This window comes from Phascolarctos cinereus, unplaced genomic scaffold (assembly GCF_003287225.1).
Source record: "Phascolarctos cinereus isolate Bilbo 61053 unplaced genomic scaffold, phaCin_HiC Scaffold_3;HRSCAF=262, whole genome shotgun sequence".
NCBI classification, from domain to species: domain Eukaryota; kingdom Metazoa; phylum Chordata; class Mammalia; order Diprotodontia; family Phascolarctidae; genus Phascolarctos; species Phascolarctos cinereus.
In genome coordinates, this window is record NW_027555736.1 from 82,504,485 (window position 1) to 82,521,805 (window position 17,321).

General features: G+C 36.8%; 1 protein-coding gene across 1 annotated transcript in view; it reads right to left on the bottom strand.

The window, feature by feature from the left end:
* KIF20B (kinesin family member 20B) overlaps positions 1–17,321 on the bottom strand; it is a 107,792-nt gene that overhangs the window by 32,405 nt on the left and 58,066 nt on the right. Inside the window, 6 exon segments of the mRNA XM_020964150.2 lie at positions 783–938; positions 2,837–2,908; positions 2,910–2,974; positions 4,714–4,839; positions 7,967–8,027; positions 15,734–15,853. Of these exon segments, the coding sequence (XP_020819809.1) occupies positions 783–938; positions 2,837–2,908; positions 2,910–2,974; positions 4,714–4,839; positions 7,967–8,027; positions 15,734–15,853 (600 nt within the window).

The window sequence follows — 17,321 nt, forward strand, 5'->3', positions numbered from 1 at the left end:
CCATGGCAATGGGGAGAGTTCTGTACTCTGAGCAGTTCTTAAGCTCAGGGCAAAGCGAAAACTGGCACTTTCTTTTCAGGCCTCTCTCAGGTAGTTCTTACGTTCTGTTTTGTATTATATGCACCTTTGTGGTGTCTCACCTTTCTCTAGTACCTACCTTCCCTAAAGGGCCATACTCACTTTTGTATCCTTTTCAGTATCTAGCACCCACCAATAAAATGAATAGACTAAACTGTCTCACAGCTTTGGGAATAGAAGAACTCTGTGTAAAAGAAAATTGTCCCCCTGAGGAAACATAGAAAGTTGGCTTTTTTTCTATCTATTTTTATGACAAAGTCACTGCACAAATATAGCACAAAGCTATCAAAGCAGATGAAAGGCTGTGTTTGATAGTACTGACAGATTTCTGGCCACATTTGTTATTTGCCAACACCCAAATGATCTCTCTATCATATATCAGGTATTTTATGGCTTGGTTCTATTTTAACTGATCATCACGTCCCCTACAAATAGAAGAATCTCTGAGTTTTTTGTGTCCCAACTGGACATAGCACAAAGGCCTCCATAGCCTGTACTCCTTCTTCCTTCCTAGCAATAGTCTCAAAAGATTGTCTGAGGCCTATGCCCCATAGGAGAGTGAGTGGGCTCTTCTCTTTGCCTGAGGAAAACTGAGAATCTAGGAAGGGGACAGAGAAAATACTTTTTCCACATTAATTCATGGCACAGGGGCTATGATAAAGGGTAAATTAAGCAAGCAAAGGCTCTCTAAGTCTCCCACCTACCACTTCATTATGAAGTTGTAAACAACGGGCTCGGTCTTCCACATATTTTTTCATCTCTCTGTTGCGAAGGTTCTCAGCTTCTTTCGCCTGAGTGATAAGCGTTGTTTTTTCTTCTAACAACTTTTTCCTGTCACCTTGATGTTTCTCTTCTGATTCCTATATACAAAAACAATTAAGGAGAGCAAAATTATTTAGAAGAGCTTATACAGAGAATGTTTGCAAAGGTTCCTTCACTGAAGATCTTTTCAAAAACAAAGCTTGTTAATTCTGCAAATTAAGAAGGTTTCCTAGAAGGAGCAGAATGGACTAGTTTCTGGAAGTCTCTTCTAGTCAGGATTGCAGTCATAAAATATTCAAGCATTCCTTAATTTAGGAATGTTAAGTATAGAAGAATTCTAAGAGAAACATGTCAAAGATAATATCGAATTGAAGAATATCAATATTGGAAAGGATCTTAGGAATCTAGTACAACTAGTAGTCCAAAACTACTTTTAAGATGACATTTTAAGAGGAGAACCATAAAATTGATATAACATTTGGTAAATCACATAAAAGGAATTAGTCATCTAATATTCAGGCCCTAATGCAGTAATACTATTTTTTTGAAGTGACATTAATATAACAGAAATTCAATTTTCCTAGATGTCATTTGATTTACAGATGAGGAAACTTGGGTCCAAAGAGGTTATTACATAACTTCCACAAGGTCACATAGTGACAGTGTCAGAACCAGAGCCCTCATCTTCTAGATCCTCGGCCTGTGGTCTTTCCACTACATTTCAGGTACAACTGAACTTGGATGTAAATTAACATATTTGATGAACTCTCTTAAGCTTTTACAGGATTATGACTCTATGATTTGCAGTATCATTCTGGTCTAAGAGAAACAATTTCAGTATTTCTAACAGCTTCATTTTCACATGAGGATATTCTCAATGTGGTTAATGTCACTGAGCTTCATAATTTTAAAAGTGTTACTTCGGTTATAACACATTTGGATTTTCACACTAGAAAGTCATAGTTTTAGGATTCAATTCAGAAAAGCTTTTGAATTATAAATACTGAAAAGATTCCCTCTAATGATCTCTCCCAGGGGCAGCGAGGTGGCACAGTGGATAGAGAACCGGCCCTCGAATCAAGAGGATCTGAGTTCAAATTCAGCCTCAGACACATGATACTCAGTAGCTATGTGACCCTGAACAAGTCAACTTAGCCCTGATTGCCTTGCCAGAAAAAAAAAAAGATCTCTCCCAGTTCTAAATCTATGAGCCTATGAAATGAAAGTTCTGTGTTAGCGCTGTGTTAGGCAAAGGGATACACTGAACAGCTACAGAGCAGCACATGAGTTTAAGGTATAAAAGAAACTGCCTCATCTTTTCTTTATAAAGGCATCTGCAGTTGGACAAACTAAATTTTGAAGAAACGCACTGGAATATTAAGCAAAATTTGCTGAGTTGTTGTTGCCCTGTAATCTTCTCCCACAAAACTACTTTTAAGATGACATGTTAAGAGGAGAACCATAGAACTGACATAACATTTGGTAAATCCCATGAAAGAAATTAGTCATCTAGGATTCAAGCCCTTTTTTTTAAATAAAAGCAACATTAATCTAACAGAAATTCAATTTTCATAGATCTCATTTTTCTCAACCAATTTTCTAGAGATGTTTTAAGTTTTTAAAAAATTGTTAGAAATAAAAAGGAAGGTGTGGCCTGTATTTAAATGGAAGAAGCTCACCATTATCCAGTGAAGGAAGAGAATATCAGCTCGTGGAAGCCAATGGCTTACTTGCTGCAAATTTGATTTTCATGGCACAAAACTTAGGAAAGAATCTCTACCACTTAGCTTTCCCAAGTACACAATCAAATATATATGTCTTTGTGTGCATTTATGTGTGTGATATGTACATTTCACACACACACACACACACACATTACATACTCCCTCTCCCTGGGTTTTAGGAGATGGCAGGTAGTTCACTAACTCAGTCATCTTGAGTACTCTATTGTATTTACATATAATTAAAAATAAAGATCAGATAAAGATAATGTTACCTGTAACGCTTCCTGTAACTGACTGAGCTCTTCCCTAAGTACACCTCTGTTATCCTTATCACTCCGATTTGGGGTTTTGTGGCTCTTGATTGATTTTAGTCTCCAGATTCTTGTATTTTTCCTTCCATTCTTCCAACTCTAGTGATAAATAAGTGGATCAAGAGAAGATAGAACATGAGAAAGAAATTTGAAAAACACAAAATGACACACAGGTACATAGTTTTACTTTTATTTGTTTTTTGGTCCAGATCCATGATTTCCATTGTTATAGGGGAACTCTCAGTGTGAAAATTCCCTCTACTATGTCAATCAGCAATTCATCTGGAATTGATAGAGTTGCCTCGCACATTGAAAAGTTGTGACTTCAAAACGATATCACAGCAACCATTGAGGGAACTGATTTTGAAATTTTTGATCATATTACATTTATTTTTATTTCAAATTGGTTGTAGGATGTTTTCGGGGGGGGGGTGTAGGTAGGGGAACAATGGGTTATATTTGTTGGAGGTGGATTTGGATTGAGGTTTTTTGGTGGGGGAGGAGTTGGCCAAACATTACATGAAAGCAAACACTGTGGCTTTTATTTTGTTTATGATGATTTAGTAAAGGTATCATATATATACATGGGCCAATTCTGATGATGCTGAGAGACTGGACAAGGACATCTAAGAATATAACATCTGGAGTATTGCTAAGATGTAAGGCTATAGGTGGGGAGAAAGGTGAGACTCAGTAATTGCCAACCTACAGTGTTCTCAACTACCCTCCAAAAAGAGCACGCCATGCTCAAGACATGGTAGAAATGCAAATGGTGCAAACTCAATGCAAGTAAACCACTGCACAATTTTCCCTACCCTCCATAATGGTTGAGATTTTTCAGCCTTGTGTCTTGACAAGCTATAATATGAGACTGATTCTAGTAAGATGAAATTGATTAAGGGTAAGTGTCAAGTCTTGTACTTGGCACAAAAAAAAATCAGCTTCACAATATAAGGGAGATGGCAATTGTTCTGAAAAAGATTTGAGGGTTTTTGAGGACTTCAAGAACATGAGTCAGCAATGTGATATGATGGCCAAAAAACCTAGCACGATCTTAGACTGCACAAGGGAGGCAAGCATCCAGGAGGAGGAAGGAATAGAATACATCCCACTGTACTCCACCCTTGTCAGACTTCATCTGGAGTAATGCCCTAGGCATCACGGTTTAAGAAAGAAACTGATAAGGGAGAGAGTGTCCAGGAGGGAAACAGGTTGATGAAGGGCTTGGAATATATAACATATTAGGATCATTTGAAGGAAATGGGCATGTTTGGCCTGGAGAAGAGAATATTCATGTGGTCCATGATGGTTCCAATGGAAAAGAAATTAGACTTGCTCAATTCTGTCCCCAGAGGGCAGAACCAGGAGCAATGGGGTAGAAGTTGCCAAGAAGCCAGTTTAGACTTGTTAGGAAAAACTTCCTAATAATTAGAGTTAACCACAAGTGTAACAGAATGCCTTGAGAAGTATTACGTTTTCTAGCACAAGCTGGACAATCCCTTCTCGGGCATGTCATAGTGGAAATTCCTTTAGTGTATGGGCTGGACTAGAGAGCCACTGAGGTCCCTTCCAACTCTCAAATCTTGTGATTCTCTGTCCAAATCTTAAGTCTTCCAGCTTTATCTACACATGTTTATACTATCTTCTGTACTTATTACATATATAGCTGTGGTATTTATAAAAGTAGAAAAGGAAATTTAAGAAGAAACAGGAAAATCAAAGCTGTACGTCTGAGATATTTCAAATCATTTGAGATACATGTGCGCGCGCACACGCGCGCACACACACACACACACACAGAGTCTTTTATCTTTTCTTTTCTTTTCTTTTTTTTTTACCAGAAGTCAGCTTTGTAACTTCTTCTGATCTGGCCTCAAGCATTTCTTCCATTTCCACTTGAGTTTGTTCCTGTTCTCCCATTGTTGCTCGCATACCTTCGATTATTTTCTGTTTAACATCCAGATCTGAAATTTTTTAAAGAGTCATTTCAAATATCATCACCAGTCTAAGTATTCCACAATTTAGTCCTTTCACAATTGAGAGATACTTCCAAGGTACATGAAAGTGTTTTCTAGAAAAAAATCTAGATAAAGGTAACACTTTGAAAATATACTTAAAACATATTTAAAATGCTTTAATCACAAGACTTAGGATAAAGTTTTATTAAGCAACATTTCTGATAGCCTTCAGTTTTATAAACAAGTTTTCAACAATTTTAACAGGACACATTTCTTTGCTTGGTACCCAAAACACAGATTCAATCCAAAAATTAAGGCTTCAACTAATAAAAAGTCATCTGGCTGAACTAAAACAAACTTTAAAAAATATAAGTTTCACTTATATTTATATAAATTACCTAGGACTGTGTAGACAAGCAACTATTCTTCCATTTTTTATGTAAAAGAATATATAGCAAAATATAAAAAAGACCTAAAGTTAAGCAAAAATAGTGCAAAAAATAACAAAGATCACTGAAATCTAGATCTACTAATATTCTTCTTTTTGTCAATTACCTTTATCTTGTAGCAAGTGTTATGAAATTGATTTTTATGGGTTTTTTTAAATTATTTTTATGTTCTTAAAGAGGGGAAAATGAGACTTCACCTTTAACTAGGTCTTAATTTCCACCATATGACTTTGTAACCAATATGTATACATGAAATTCTTCATTTGGACTTTAAGAAGAAATTATTTTTGGTGTGGTCACAAAGTAGTACCTCTGAATTTAATAAATGTGCTGACTTATACATGTACATGAGCACTGTTCTTCTAAGTAAGCACCTGGAGAAATTGTATATTTATTCCATTGATGCTGTCAGCCTTCCAACCTCATCATTCAACTGAATCTGCCCTCTAAAGCTACCCATGATTTCTTTACTTGTCAAATCTGACAGTCTTTTCTTAGTCCTTAGGACTAATAAACACTGCAGACACTTTCTCCTTTTGGATACTCTCTCCTCTCTGGGTTTTCATGACCCTACTCTCTGTGGATTTCCTATCTGTCTGACTGATTCTTCTCAGTCACCTTTGCTGGGTCACCACCAATATCACCCTCCCTAATTATTAGGGTGTCCCAAGACTCTATCCTAGACCTTCTTTTCTCTCCATCTGTACTTCCCCGTTTGGCAATCTCATCAACTCCCAAGGGTCTAACTATCTTCTCTGTGCATATGACTCAAAGCTCTATGTATCTATCCCCATTCTCTTTTAAAATCTCAGTCAAATGTCAGTAACTGCCTACGGGACATTTCAAACTGGATATCCCCAAAATCTTAAACTCAACATGTCCCAAACTTAATTTATTACCCTTCTTACCCAAACCCCATCCCTTTCAGACTTTCCTATTTTTGTCCAAGGTAGCACTGAGCCATCCTTCTAGTCTCCCAGGCTTGTAACCTAGGTGTTATCTTGGCCTTCTCACTCTTCTGCACTCCACATATCCAATCAGTTGCCAAATCGTGCCATTTCTACCCTCACAATATCCCTCAAATCCTGCTGATTTCCTCTACTCACAAAGCTACCGTCTTAATCATGTCTTCTTTACCTTTCTGCTAGACCAGGGATGAGAAAAAATAGAGCCCAAAGGACAATCTGGATGGCTGCCTGTTTTTGTATGGCCCACAAGTTAAAAATGATTTTTAAAAACATTTAAAAATACAATAAAACTTTATTTTTAAAAATGTAAAAAGCTTTCTTAGTCTGCTGGCATTATAAAAACTCATGCAGTATTTTGCTGACCCCTGTTTTGCTGCAACAGCTTCCTCACTGGTCTCCCTGCCTTGAGCCTCTCAAAACTCTTCAGTCCACCCAACATAATGGCACCTGAGGGATTTTCCTTAAGCACACGTCTGACTGACCATGTGACTTCCCTACTCAATTAACTCCAGCAGCTTCCTATACCTCTAAGATGAAATAGAAAGTTGTCTTTTTGGCCTTTAAAGTCCAACACAATCTGGCCCCAACCTCACTGGCCATTATTCCCTATCCTGTATTCTGCAATCTAGCCAAAATTCTTTCTTCTGTTCCTCACACACAACACTCCATTTCTCATCTCCACACCTTTGCATTGGGCAAGTCCCATGCTTAAAATGCATTTACTCAGCTTTTGCTTTAGAGCCCTCTCTTTCCTTTAAGATACAGCTCAAGCTCAATGTTCCCCAAAATCCTTTCCTGATGCTCCAATTGCCAGCGTCCTTTCTCCCTAACTACCTTGTATTTAATGCATTTGTATGTATTTCTATATACTAACTTTATATTTACATTTTATATATTTTTATAAATACTTGTCTGTTCTATTAGAATGTAAGCTTTTTGTGAATAGGTTTGTTGGGCAGCTAGGTGGCATAGTAGACAGAGCACTAGGCTTGGAATCAGAAGACTCATCTTCGTGAGTTCAAATCCAGCCTCAGATACTTAGTAGCTGTGCGACCTTAAGGAAGTCACTTAATCCTGTTTGCCTCAGTTTCCTCATCTATAAAATGAGCAGGAAAAGGAAAGGGCAAACCACTCCAGTATCTTTGCCAAGAAAACCCCAAATGGGGTCAAGAAGAGTCAGACATGACTGAAAATGACTAAACAACAATAAAAATTGTTTTGTTCTCTGTAGTTTTATCCCCAGTGCCTGGCACTGGGCTTAATATATACTGGGCACTTAATAAATACTTACTGACTTATTGACCACAAAGATTTAATGTTAAAGTGATTTTAAAAGAATGATGCTACACTTCCCCCAAATATACACATTTTCCTTTGAGAAAAGGCACATAATTTTTTAAAAAATACATAAACATATTGAGTATATATGGGAAGAGTTCATTATATATAAATTTTAAACTAATTCAGTAAAACACTTAATTCTGTGTAAAAGGAACACTTATTAGTAAGAATGCAGTCTTCTGTTTTTATAGGGTTTCCATTTGCTAGTGTTTTTCCAAGAAAAATGTACAAATGAGAAATCACCTTTTTCCATTTATTTTGTAAAAATAAACACTAATTCCATTTCACTTAAGAATTTTAAAAGAAATTTCAAAACAAATTTATAACAGAACACATTTAGCCCCATTTTATCATATAAACTCTATTATTTCTTACCTTTACATATGTTTTGATATTGTTGTATAACTTCTTCAGTATTCTGATTACTCAGCTGTTCCTGAAAAATTAAATGAAAATAGGTTACTAAATCTATACCTTAAACTTTAGAAACTGGAAAATAGGGAAACATTTATGAAATCTATAACTTGCCATGTCTAAGACAGTGACAGATCAGAGCTGCAGAGTTGCAAAGTTGCTCTTCCCTCAGAGGAGAACATTCAAAACAGCACAAACTCTATACATTTACCAGATTCAATAAACATGTTTGTTTTTTCTCTCTTAATTCAAACTTAAGAGGCAGGGAGAAGGAAAGGCCCAATAAATGTTATTTTTACAACTGATTATCCAGGACCTTGACAAAATAGAAATAACCTAAGGAACTCTGTTTTCTAAGAGGTCATGGTGAACCAATATGTCAGGTAAACTCTGTACCCTTCTACATTCAAGGGTGAGAGGATTAACCTGTGATTTCGTTGGTGTGAGATATTCCTGATGTAGGAAACTCCCTCCCTACTGATGCAGGTTAGCAACTCATATGTAACTTATAATATATAATATATAAGTTAAGTGATGGTCATACAGTTAGTATGTGTCAGATGCAAGACTTGACTCCAAGGCCTGGGCTCTCTTTCTTAAATAATACTGCTATTTATTCTCCCCTGCCTCCCTTATAATTTCTGAATATCATATGAGTGAAAAGAATAATACCCATACTTCTGTGATTTCTACCAATAAGGCCTTACTACAAGATCTAAACACCTCATTCAGAAACCTCATTAGAAACTCATGAAGAAAACTGGTAAAATGTGACTTACCCAAAATCACAAAGCTAACAAATCCTTACCACTGCTGCTGCTGCTGCTGCCATGCCAGGAATTGTGGTATGTGCTTACAATTATTATTTCATTTGATCCTCATGACAACCCTGGGAGATAGGTACTATTATTATCCCCTTTTTACAGATGAGGAAATGGATACAAATAGAAGTTAAGTGACTTGCCCAAGGTCACCCAGCTAGTGTCTGAAGTTAGATTTGAACATAGGTCTTACTGACTCCAGGACAGTTAGGTGACACAGTGGATACAGTGCAGGGCCTGGAGTCAGGGAGACTTATTTTTCTGAGTTCAAATCTGGTCTCAGACACTAACACTAACTAGCTGTGTGACCCTGGGCAAGTCACTTTATCCTATTTGCCTCAGTTTCCTCATCTATAAAATAAGCTAAAGAAGCAAATGGCAAACCACTCCAGCCAAGAAAACCCCAATGGGGTCATGAAGAGTCAAACACAACTGAAACACCTGAACAGCAACAGGTTCCTGACTGCAGGTCCGGGGAGTGCTCTGTCCACTGTACCACCCAGCTGCCCTTTCCCCTGTCCTTTCTGCTATCCTCCACTGCCTCCCTGGTAGGATCACAAGATCATATGTCTAGAGCCGGAAGGAGCCTCGGAGGCTCTCTAGTCACGAATCTCTATTTTACAAAGGAAGAACAAAGGCACGAGGTTGTTAAATGGCTTGGCCAAATAGCAGAGGTGTACTACATATATATGTATGTATACACACAGACACACACACGGGTACGTACTTTTATTTATATTACTTATATATCTTTGATATTTAAGGTTAGAATAAGGCTATAGGTAATTAATAGGGATAGAAATAGGGAGAGAGAATACAGTGATAGGTAGTTTCTTTTTTTACAGAAGATGGTAAGAGTGCTAGAGACAGTATTGAGGAAAGCAAAAGGACTGGTGAATAGGAACCAGTTAAGTACGTAAATAAGTTTAGGTAAGCAATGGAAAAAGGAATCAAGTTAATATTAGAATCAGATAGGAAATAGCCCCAAAATTCAACTATTCAACTAAATTAAAAAGAAAACAAAAGCCTAACCTTTTGAGTAGGCTTTAAATGCATCCTAATTTGCATAATTAGTTTATTCTTCTGTCTAGTACTGGACAAATTTCTATTAAATTTATCTTTAAGTTCCCAGAAAACATCAGGATTTTGGACACAATAAACAATAAAAAAAGGTATTGCAACCCACAGATTTAGAAATAAATATCAAAAGGATGGTGGGTGATATTCAGTGATGTTTTAGGAGGAAAAACACTTTGCAGAATAAAATGTGATCTAAGCTTATTTGTCATCATGCCAGCAATTTAGAAGTAGTTTTTTAGGGCTTTTGAGAAGAGGAAAGAAGAGGTAGCTACAGCAGCTCCCTAACTTACTCCATGTCAATCACACCAAAAACAAATGAAATGAGAGAAAATCTCTAACAACAAAACACTTCTAGGGATCACAAGAACATAAATTTGGAGCTGGAAGAGTCTTTAGAGATGATCTAGTCCAACCTCCTCATTTTATAGATAAGGAAACTGAGACCCAAGTCCAAGATCATAAAGAACATCACAACATCATCAATTCCACTAGGGAACCACCTGCCAAGGTAGACGTGAAATAAATTATTTTTATATAGTATTTTTAAATTTATTCTGTGCTTACCTACATCATCTCATCTGATCCTCATAACCATTGGGTAAGGTATTTGATAAGTGAACCAACTGAGGTACGGAGCGGTTAAATGATTAATCAATAGCTGAAGAGCTAATAAGTGTCTGAAGCAGAATTCTAACTCGAAACCCAGTCAGTGCTCTCTAATACCACTGAATATAGCCTTTGTACTTTTCCTTTTTAATCTTTTTGGGGCACAGACCTAGTAGTGATATTGCTGAGTCAAAGGGCATGCAGAGTTTTATAGCCCTTTGAGCATAGTTCCAAATTGCTCTCCAGAATGGTTGTTCACAACTCCACTAACAATGCATTAGTGTCCCAATTTTCCCATATCCCCACCAACATCTGTCATTTTCCTTTTCTGTCATATTAACCAATTTGATAGGTATGAGGGTGTACCTCAGAACTGTTTTAATTTGAATTTCTCTAATCAGTAGTGATTTAGAGCAATTTTCGTGTGACTTTAGATAGCTTTGATTTCTTCTTCTGAAACTGCCTATTCATATCCTTCGACAACTTATCAACTAGGGAATGACCTGTTTTCTTATAAATTTGCTGTAAAAATTTTCCACCAGTTTTCTGCTTTTTTTTCTTTTTTTTTCTTGGCTGCACTGGTTTTGTTTGTGCAAAACTTTTTTTTATTTAATGTAATCAAAATTATCCATTTTACATCTCCTAGTGCTCTCCATCTTGTTGGTCACACATTCTTCCCTTATTCATAGATCTGACAAGTAAATTATCCTATGCCCCCCTAATATGCCTTTTGTGTCTAAATCACATACCGACTTCGAACTCATCTTAGTACATAGTGTGAAATGTTGGTCTGTATTTAATTTCTGCCAAACTGCCTTCTGGTTTTCTCAGCAAGGAGATAAACTCTAAAATACTGCCACGAAAGAATTTTTAGGTAGAAGGATAACTTTAATTATTAGATACATGGCAATAAATTTTAGATTTTAAAAAACCAAACAAGAGAGAGAACATGATGAAAAGCAAAATGGATGATTTTGATTACATTAAATTGAGAAGTTTTTGCACAAACAGAACCAATGCAACCAAGATTAGAAGGGAAGCAGAAAGCTGGGAAATAATTTTTACAGCCAGTGCCTCTGATAAAGGCCTCATTTCTAAAATATATAGAGAACCGAGTCAAATTTATAATACAGGTCATTCTGAGGCAGCGAGGTGGCGCAGTGGATAAAGCTCAGGCCTTGGAGGCAGGAGGACCAAGTTCAAATCCGGCCTCAGATACTTGACACTTACTAGCTGTGTGACCCTGGGCAAGTCACTTAACCCCAAATGCCTCACCAAAAAAAAAAAATACAAGTCATTCTCCAATTGATAAACGGTCAAAGGATATGAACAGGCAGTTTTCAAAGGAAGAAATTAAAGCTACATATAGTCATATGACAAAATACTCTAAATCATTATTGATTAGAGAAATGCACATTAAAACAACTCTAAGGTACCACATCACAACCATCAGATTGGCTAATATGACAAAAAAGGAAAATGATAAATGTTGGAGAAGATGTAGGAAAATTAGAACACTAATGCCTTGTTGATGGAGCCGTGAACTGATTCAACCATTCTGGAGAGCAATTTGGAACTATAAACCTGTGCATACCCTTTGACCCAGCAATACCACTTCTAGGTCTACATCCCAAAGAGGTCATAAAAATGAGAAAAGGACCCACATGTACAAAAATATTTACAGCAGCTCTTTCTGTAGTGGCCAAGAATTGGAAATTGAGGGGATGCCCATCAGTTGGGGAATGGCTGAACAAGTTGTGGTATATGAATGTAATGGAATACTATTGTGCCATAAGAAATGATGAGCAGGCAGACTTCAGAAAAACCTGGAAAGACCTATATGAACAGATGCTGAGTGAAGTGAGCAGAACCAGGAGAACACTGTACACAGTAATAGCCACACTGTGCAATGACTAACTTTCATAGCTTGGCTCTTCTCAGCAATGCAAGGATTTAAGACAACTCTAAAGATTCATGATGGAAGGGGCAGCTAGGTGGCACAGTGGATAGAGCTCCAGCCTTGGAGTCAGGAGGACCTGAGTTCAAAATCCAGGCTCAGACACTTGACACTTACTAGCTGTGTGACCCTGGGCAAGTCACTTAACCCTGATTGCCTCACCAAAAAGAAAGAAAAAAGAAAAGATTCATGATGGAAAATGCTATCTACATCTAGAGAAAGAACTATGGAATCTGAATGCAGATTGAAGCATACTATTTGCTCTCTTTTTTTCCTTTGTTGTTTTGCTTTGCTTCTTCTTTCTCGTGGTTCCTTCCATTAGTACTAACACTTCTTTACAACATGACTAATGTGAAAATGTTTAATGTGAATGTATATGTAGAGCCTATATCAGATTGCATACCATCTTGGGGAGGTAGGAGGGGAGGGAAGGGATGAAAACTCAAAAACTTATGGAAATGAAAGTTGAAAACTAAAAATTAATTAATTAAAAATTTTTTTAAATAGAAACTAAAAAAAAGCAACAAAATGGTTCATAAAGACACAATAAATGCCAGGTAAATTTATTTATTTGTTTGTTTTTTAGTGAGGTAATTGGGCTTAAATGACTTGCCCAGAGTCAGACAGCTAGTGAGTGTTATGTGCCTGAGGCTGCATTTGAACTCAGGTCCTCCTGTCTCCAGGACTGGTGCTCTATCCACTGTGCCACCTAGCTGCCCCCCAGATAAATTTCTAAACATTTATTACAGGGAAACGACATAATTTAATAATTATCCTTATTATCAGTAGATAAATGTTCAAAGGTTTAAAGAAATGATTCACAAAATAGAAACTATAAAAATTAAAGTAAAAAAAAAAAGCCAAGTAAACACTTGAAAAAAGTTCATCCTTATTAACAATTAAAGCATGATAGATTCTAGGAACTCTGATTCACAAGCCAGAAGTCATCCTCTACTCATTCCTCACACCCAATTATTGCCAAGTGTTATTGATTCTACTTCCATATATATCTGGAATCCACCTCCTTTGTTCAGGACCCTACGCCTCACCCCAAACCATTACAGCAGCCTCCTAACTGGCCTCCCTTCCTCCAGTCTTTCCCTTCTCCAATGCATCCTCCAACCAGATACCAGATGGAAACTATGGAAACATGAGTCTGATCAACCCTTGCCCAAGAAATTCGAGTGACTCCCTTTTGCCTCTGGGATACAATACAAACTTTCTTGGTTGGCTTTTGAAGCCTTATATGTTAGGCTTGATGCACACTGCTTTGCTCACAACTCTGTATTGCAGCAGGTTAGTGTGCTTGCTGCTCCCTGTACATAACATTCTATCTCTGATACATGTCTAGAATATGCTCTCCTCCTTCTGCTTCAAAAAAAAAAATCACTAGCTTCCTCCTAAGGATCACCTCTTACAAAAGGCTGACCCTGATTTCCCTAGGATCCCCTGATTTCCATACTCTGTTACTAGATATTCCTAGATGGAGAGATGGAGAGATAGTGAGATAGAAACATAGATATAGTTGCATCTAATTTTTTATGTACATTTGGTTTCCCCCCAACCGAATGTAAATTCATTGACGACCAAAAGGGTTTCATTTTTTTTCTTCGTATTCCTTGACCATAGCATATTTTAATAATTCACTAGCTATCACATTGCCTCCCAGATCTCTGCTTCTATCTGGTTAATCTGAAACCCTGGGTAACTGCAACTACTCCTGCTCCCAGAATGCTCAACAGCATTGGGAAAAGTTTTACCCAGTATAAATCTCTGTAGCATAAGCTACAGGGTTCTCACTGCTACCGGGTCATTCTACTACTCTTAATTTTTGGACTCTCTTTCTCATTCCTTATAGGGACTATTCCAAACAGTTTCTTTTCTCCGCTAAACAGACTCTTAATACACAGAGACAAATGAGATCATCTAATCCTTCTCTTGGTTTCTCAGCAGCAACATCCACTCTCTTCCTCTGGGCAGGAAGAAGGAAGATTATCTCTACTCTGTGCTAACACTAATCCCTCCAGCTACACTCTAGATAACAATCCCCTCAAGACTCCTCAAAGACCCTTTCTCCTGCATCTTCAAATTCTTTTTTCCCACAGCTTCCTTCCCATCTGCTTACACCTAAGAAAGGTTCCTGATCCTTCTGTTCCCCATCCAGCTACTGCCCCAATTCTTCTCTTCTCAAGATAGCCAAAATTTTTCAAACTTGTATACATGAGGTGTCCACCTATTCTCCTGTCAATCCCTTGCAATCAAACTTCGATTCCTACAGAAACTCTTTTCTCAAATGTCACAATTAATCATCTAATAGTCAAATCAAATGGCTTTTTTCAATCCTCATCCTGTACGAACTATCTGAAGAATATGACACTCTTGGCCACCTCTCCACTGGGATACTCCCCACTCTTATTTTTAATGCCACCTACCACCATAGTAAAGGCCTTCATTATCACTCTACCAGACTATTAGAATAGCCTTCTAAAAACTATCTCCAGTATCTCCCTCTTCTGATCCAGCATTCACACTACTACTAGATTGATCTTTCTTATGCCAAGATTTGGTCACTTCTTTGCTCAAAAACCTTCAGTGGCTATCTACTATCTATAGGTAAGATCCAGACTTCATTGCCTGCCTCTTAAGGCGTGGTATAATCTGGTGCAAGCTTACTTCACGCTGCTCCCTCTACTCTGGGCTTTAGTCAAAGGGAAGTCTTCACTTCATGGTTCTGCATGCCTTGCTTACGTTGTTCTCCCTGCATATGGAATGTCTTTTCTTTTTCCACTTCCTTGATGAATTCTGACCCCTACTTAAAAACCTGACTTAAATATTACCTCCTTCACGAGTACTTCCCAGCTCCCTCAGAGTGCCCTACTCCACCTCACAGAGATTTCTGTTTGCCTTTAAAGTACTGTTTTATTATAGCTGTCTGTACATATATTGCATCCCCCAGCTAGACTCCATGAGGTAACACACAGTACCTTATTTTAATTCTGTACCCCCAAGACCTAACACAACAATATGCATATAATAAAACCTTAATGTTTGTCAAATCAAATTGAATTAACTAAATTAAAAGCATTCTGTCTCCCAAGAGCTAAGGAACATTAAATTTAAATAAATAAATTTTCTTTTCTAAAATGAAGCTAAAAAAAAGATCTGTTATTAAAAAAAAGCTGAAATAAATTGTTTCTGCATTTTACCAAACATTAAACTATAGTCAAAAGAGATTGCTTAAATCTCAAAAAAGAAACACATTACCTTAAGCTGTTGAATAGTTCGCTGTTTGATATCCAATTCCTGGGAAAACTGGTTTTTAATTTTCTCAAGCTCATTAACTTTACTCCTCAGTAATTTCTCTTGGTCACGCATTACAGATATCTGCAAAGAGTAATGTTTATTAAACAGATTGAGCACTTTTTAAAGAAACAATTAACAATCTTGACCATTTGTAGGAGATTTATATATTTTTGAAGATATTAAAAAATTAGATTTAATCACTATATTAAATGTCAAGATTATTCCTCATTACTCTAACACAGAATACAGACAAATCAACGTACATTTTCATCTTACATTGTTTTAAGAAACTCAAACTTCCTAAATAAATTCTATAGGAATCAATATAATACTTTTATGTAACAGCAAAATGTTCAATCATGTTAAAAGTCCAGTGTAAAGAGTACTGTATTTAAATTCAGAGGACATGGTTTCAAATCCCAGCTTTGCCACCAATTACTTACTACCTGTGTGTCCTTGGACAAGTCCCTCAGGCTCTATGGGACACAGTATCCTTATCTGTAAAACCAGGGGTCCAACCCAATAATTTCAAAGGTCCTTCCAATGCTATAATTCTACAAGAATTTATGACTCCAAGTTAATTATTCTTTCTCTCTAGCCTCAATCCTGGATAAACATGGTACGATGAAAAGAATACTGAAGCTGAGGTCAGAAGGCTTGAATTTGATTACCAAGTCTACTACTTTCTATTTGTGTGATCCTAGGCAAATAACTTCCCCTCTCTGGGCTACTTTTCTCATTTGCGAAATGATGCTAATTGGACTAAATGATCTCTAAAGTTTCTTTGAGCACTAGGTTCTGTGACACTACCTTCACTTGTTATATTATGAGTATAGGAGAATGGCTGCTATTAGAGTATTTCTTAAAGCAATGAGAAGCTTGGTCTATTTGAATCCAGAAGCAATAAATGAATTAATTGTTCAAAGTGGTAAATAAATGATTATTAATAAATCACCTTAACCAAACAATAAAAGGTATGTTACCCTAAATTAGTAGATTCTTTAACCAAAATTGTTCAACTACAAAATTACCTAAAATCTAGAAATCCACATCTATAAGTCATCTTAAAATGAAAGGTCTAATTCCTTATACTGACTGACACAGGAAGACTTACAGTACTAAAGTTAACAAGGACAATAGCTGAATTAAGATATACCAAAGTCTAAGATTTCTCAGTAATTGGAGCTAATCTGTTGTTTATTTTTATATTGTCGAACACATTGCCCACAGGCCACATTTGGTCTAAACATTCCCAAGTGAGGTACAAATCAGATTAAAAGTAAAAATATTAACAAAATAAAAATACAACAAAACATAGATAATATTACATTTTAAACTAAGTAAATATGCAGCCAGCAAGGATCCTTATGTACAGACTGGTGGCCCCATTTCCATTTGAGTTTGATGCTAAAGATCTATTCTAGGGGATACCTCTTAGAGTCAGCAAGTATAGAGGCTGATAATTAAAATGCAAATCTGACATTGCCTCTAGATCACTGATGCAGGGGGGAAAGTATAAAGGAATTCAGTTTGCCTTAGAGGCAACAGG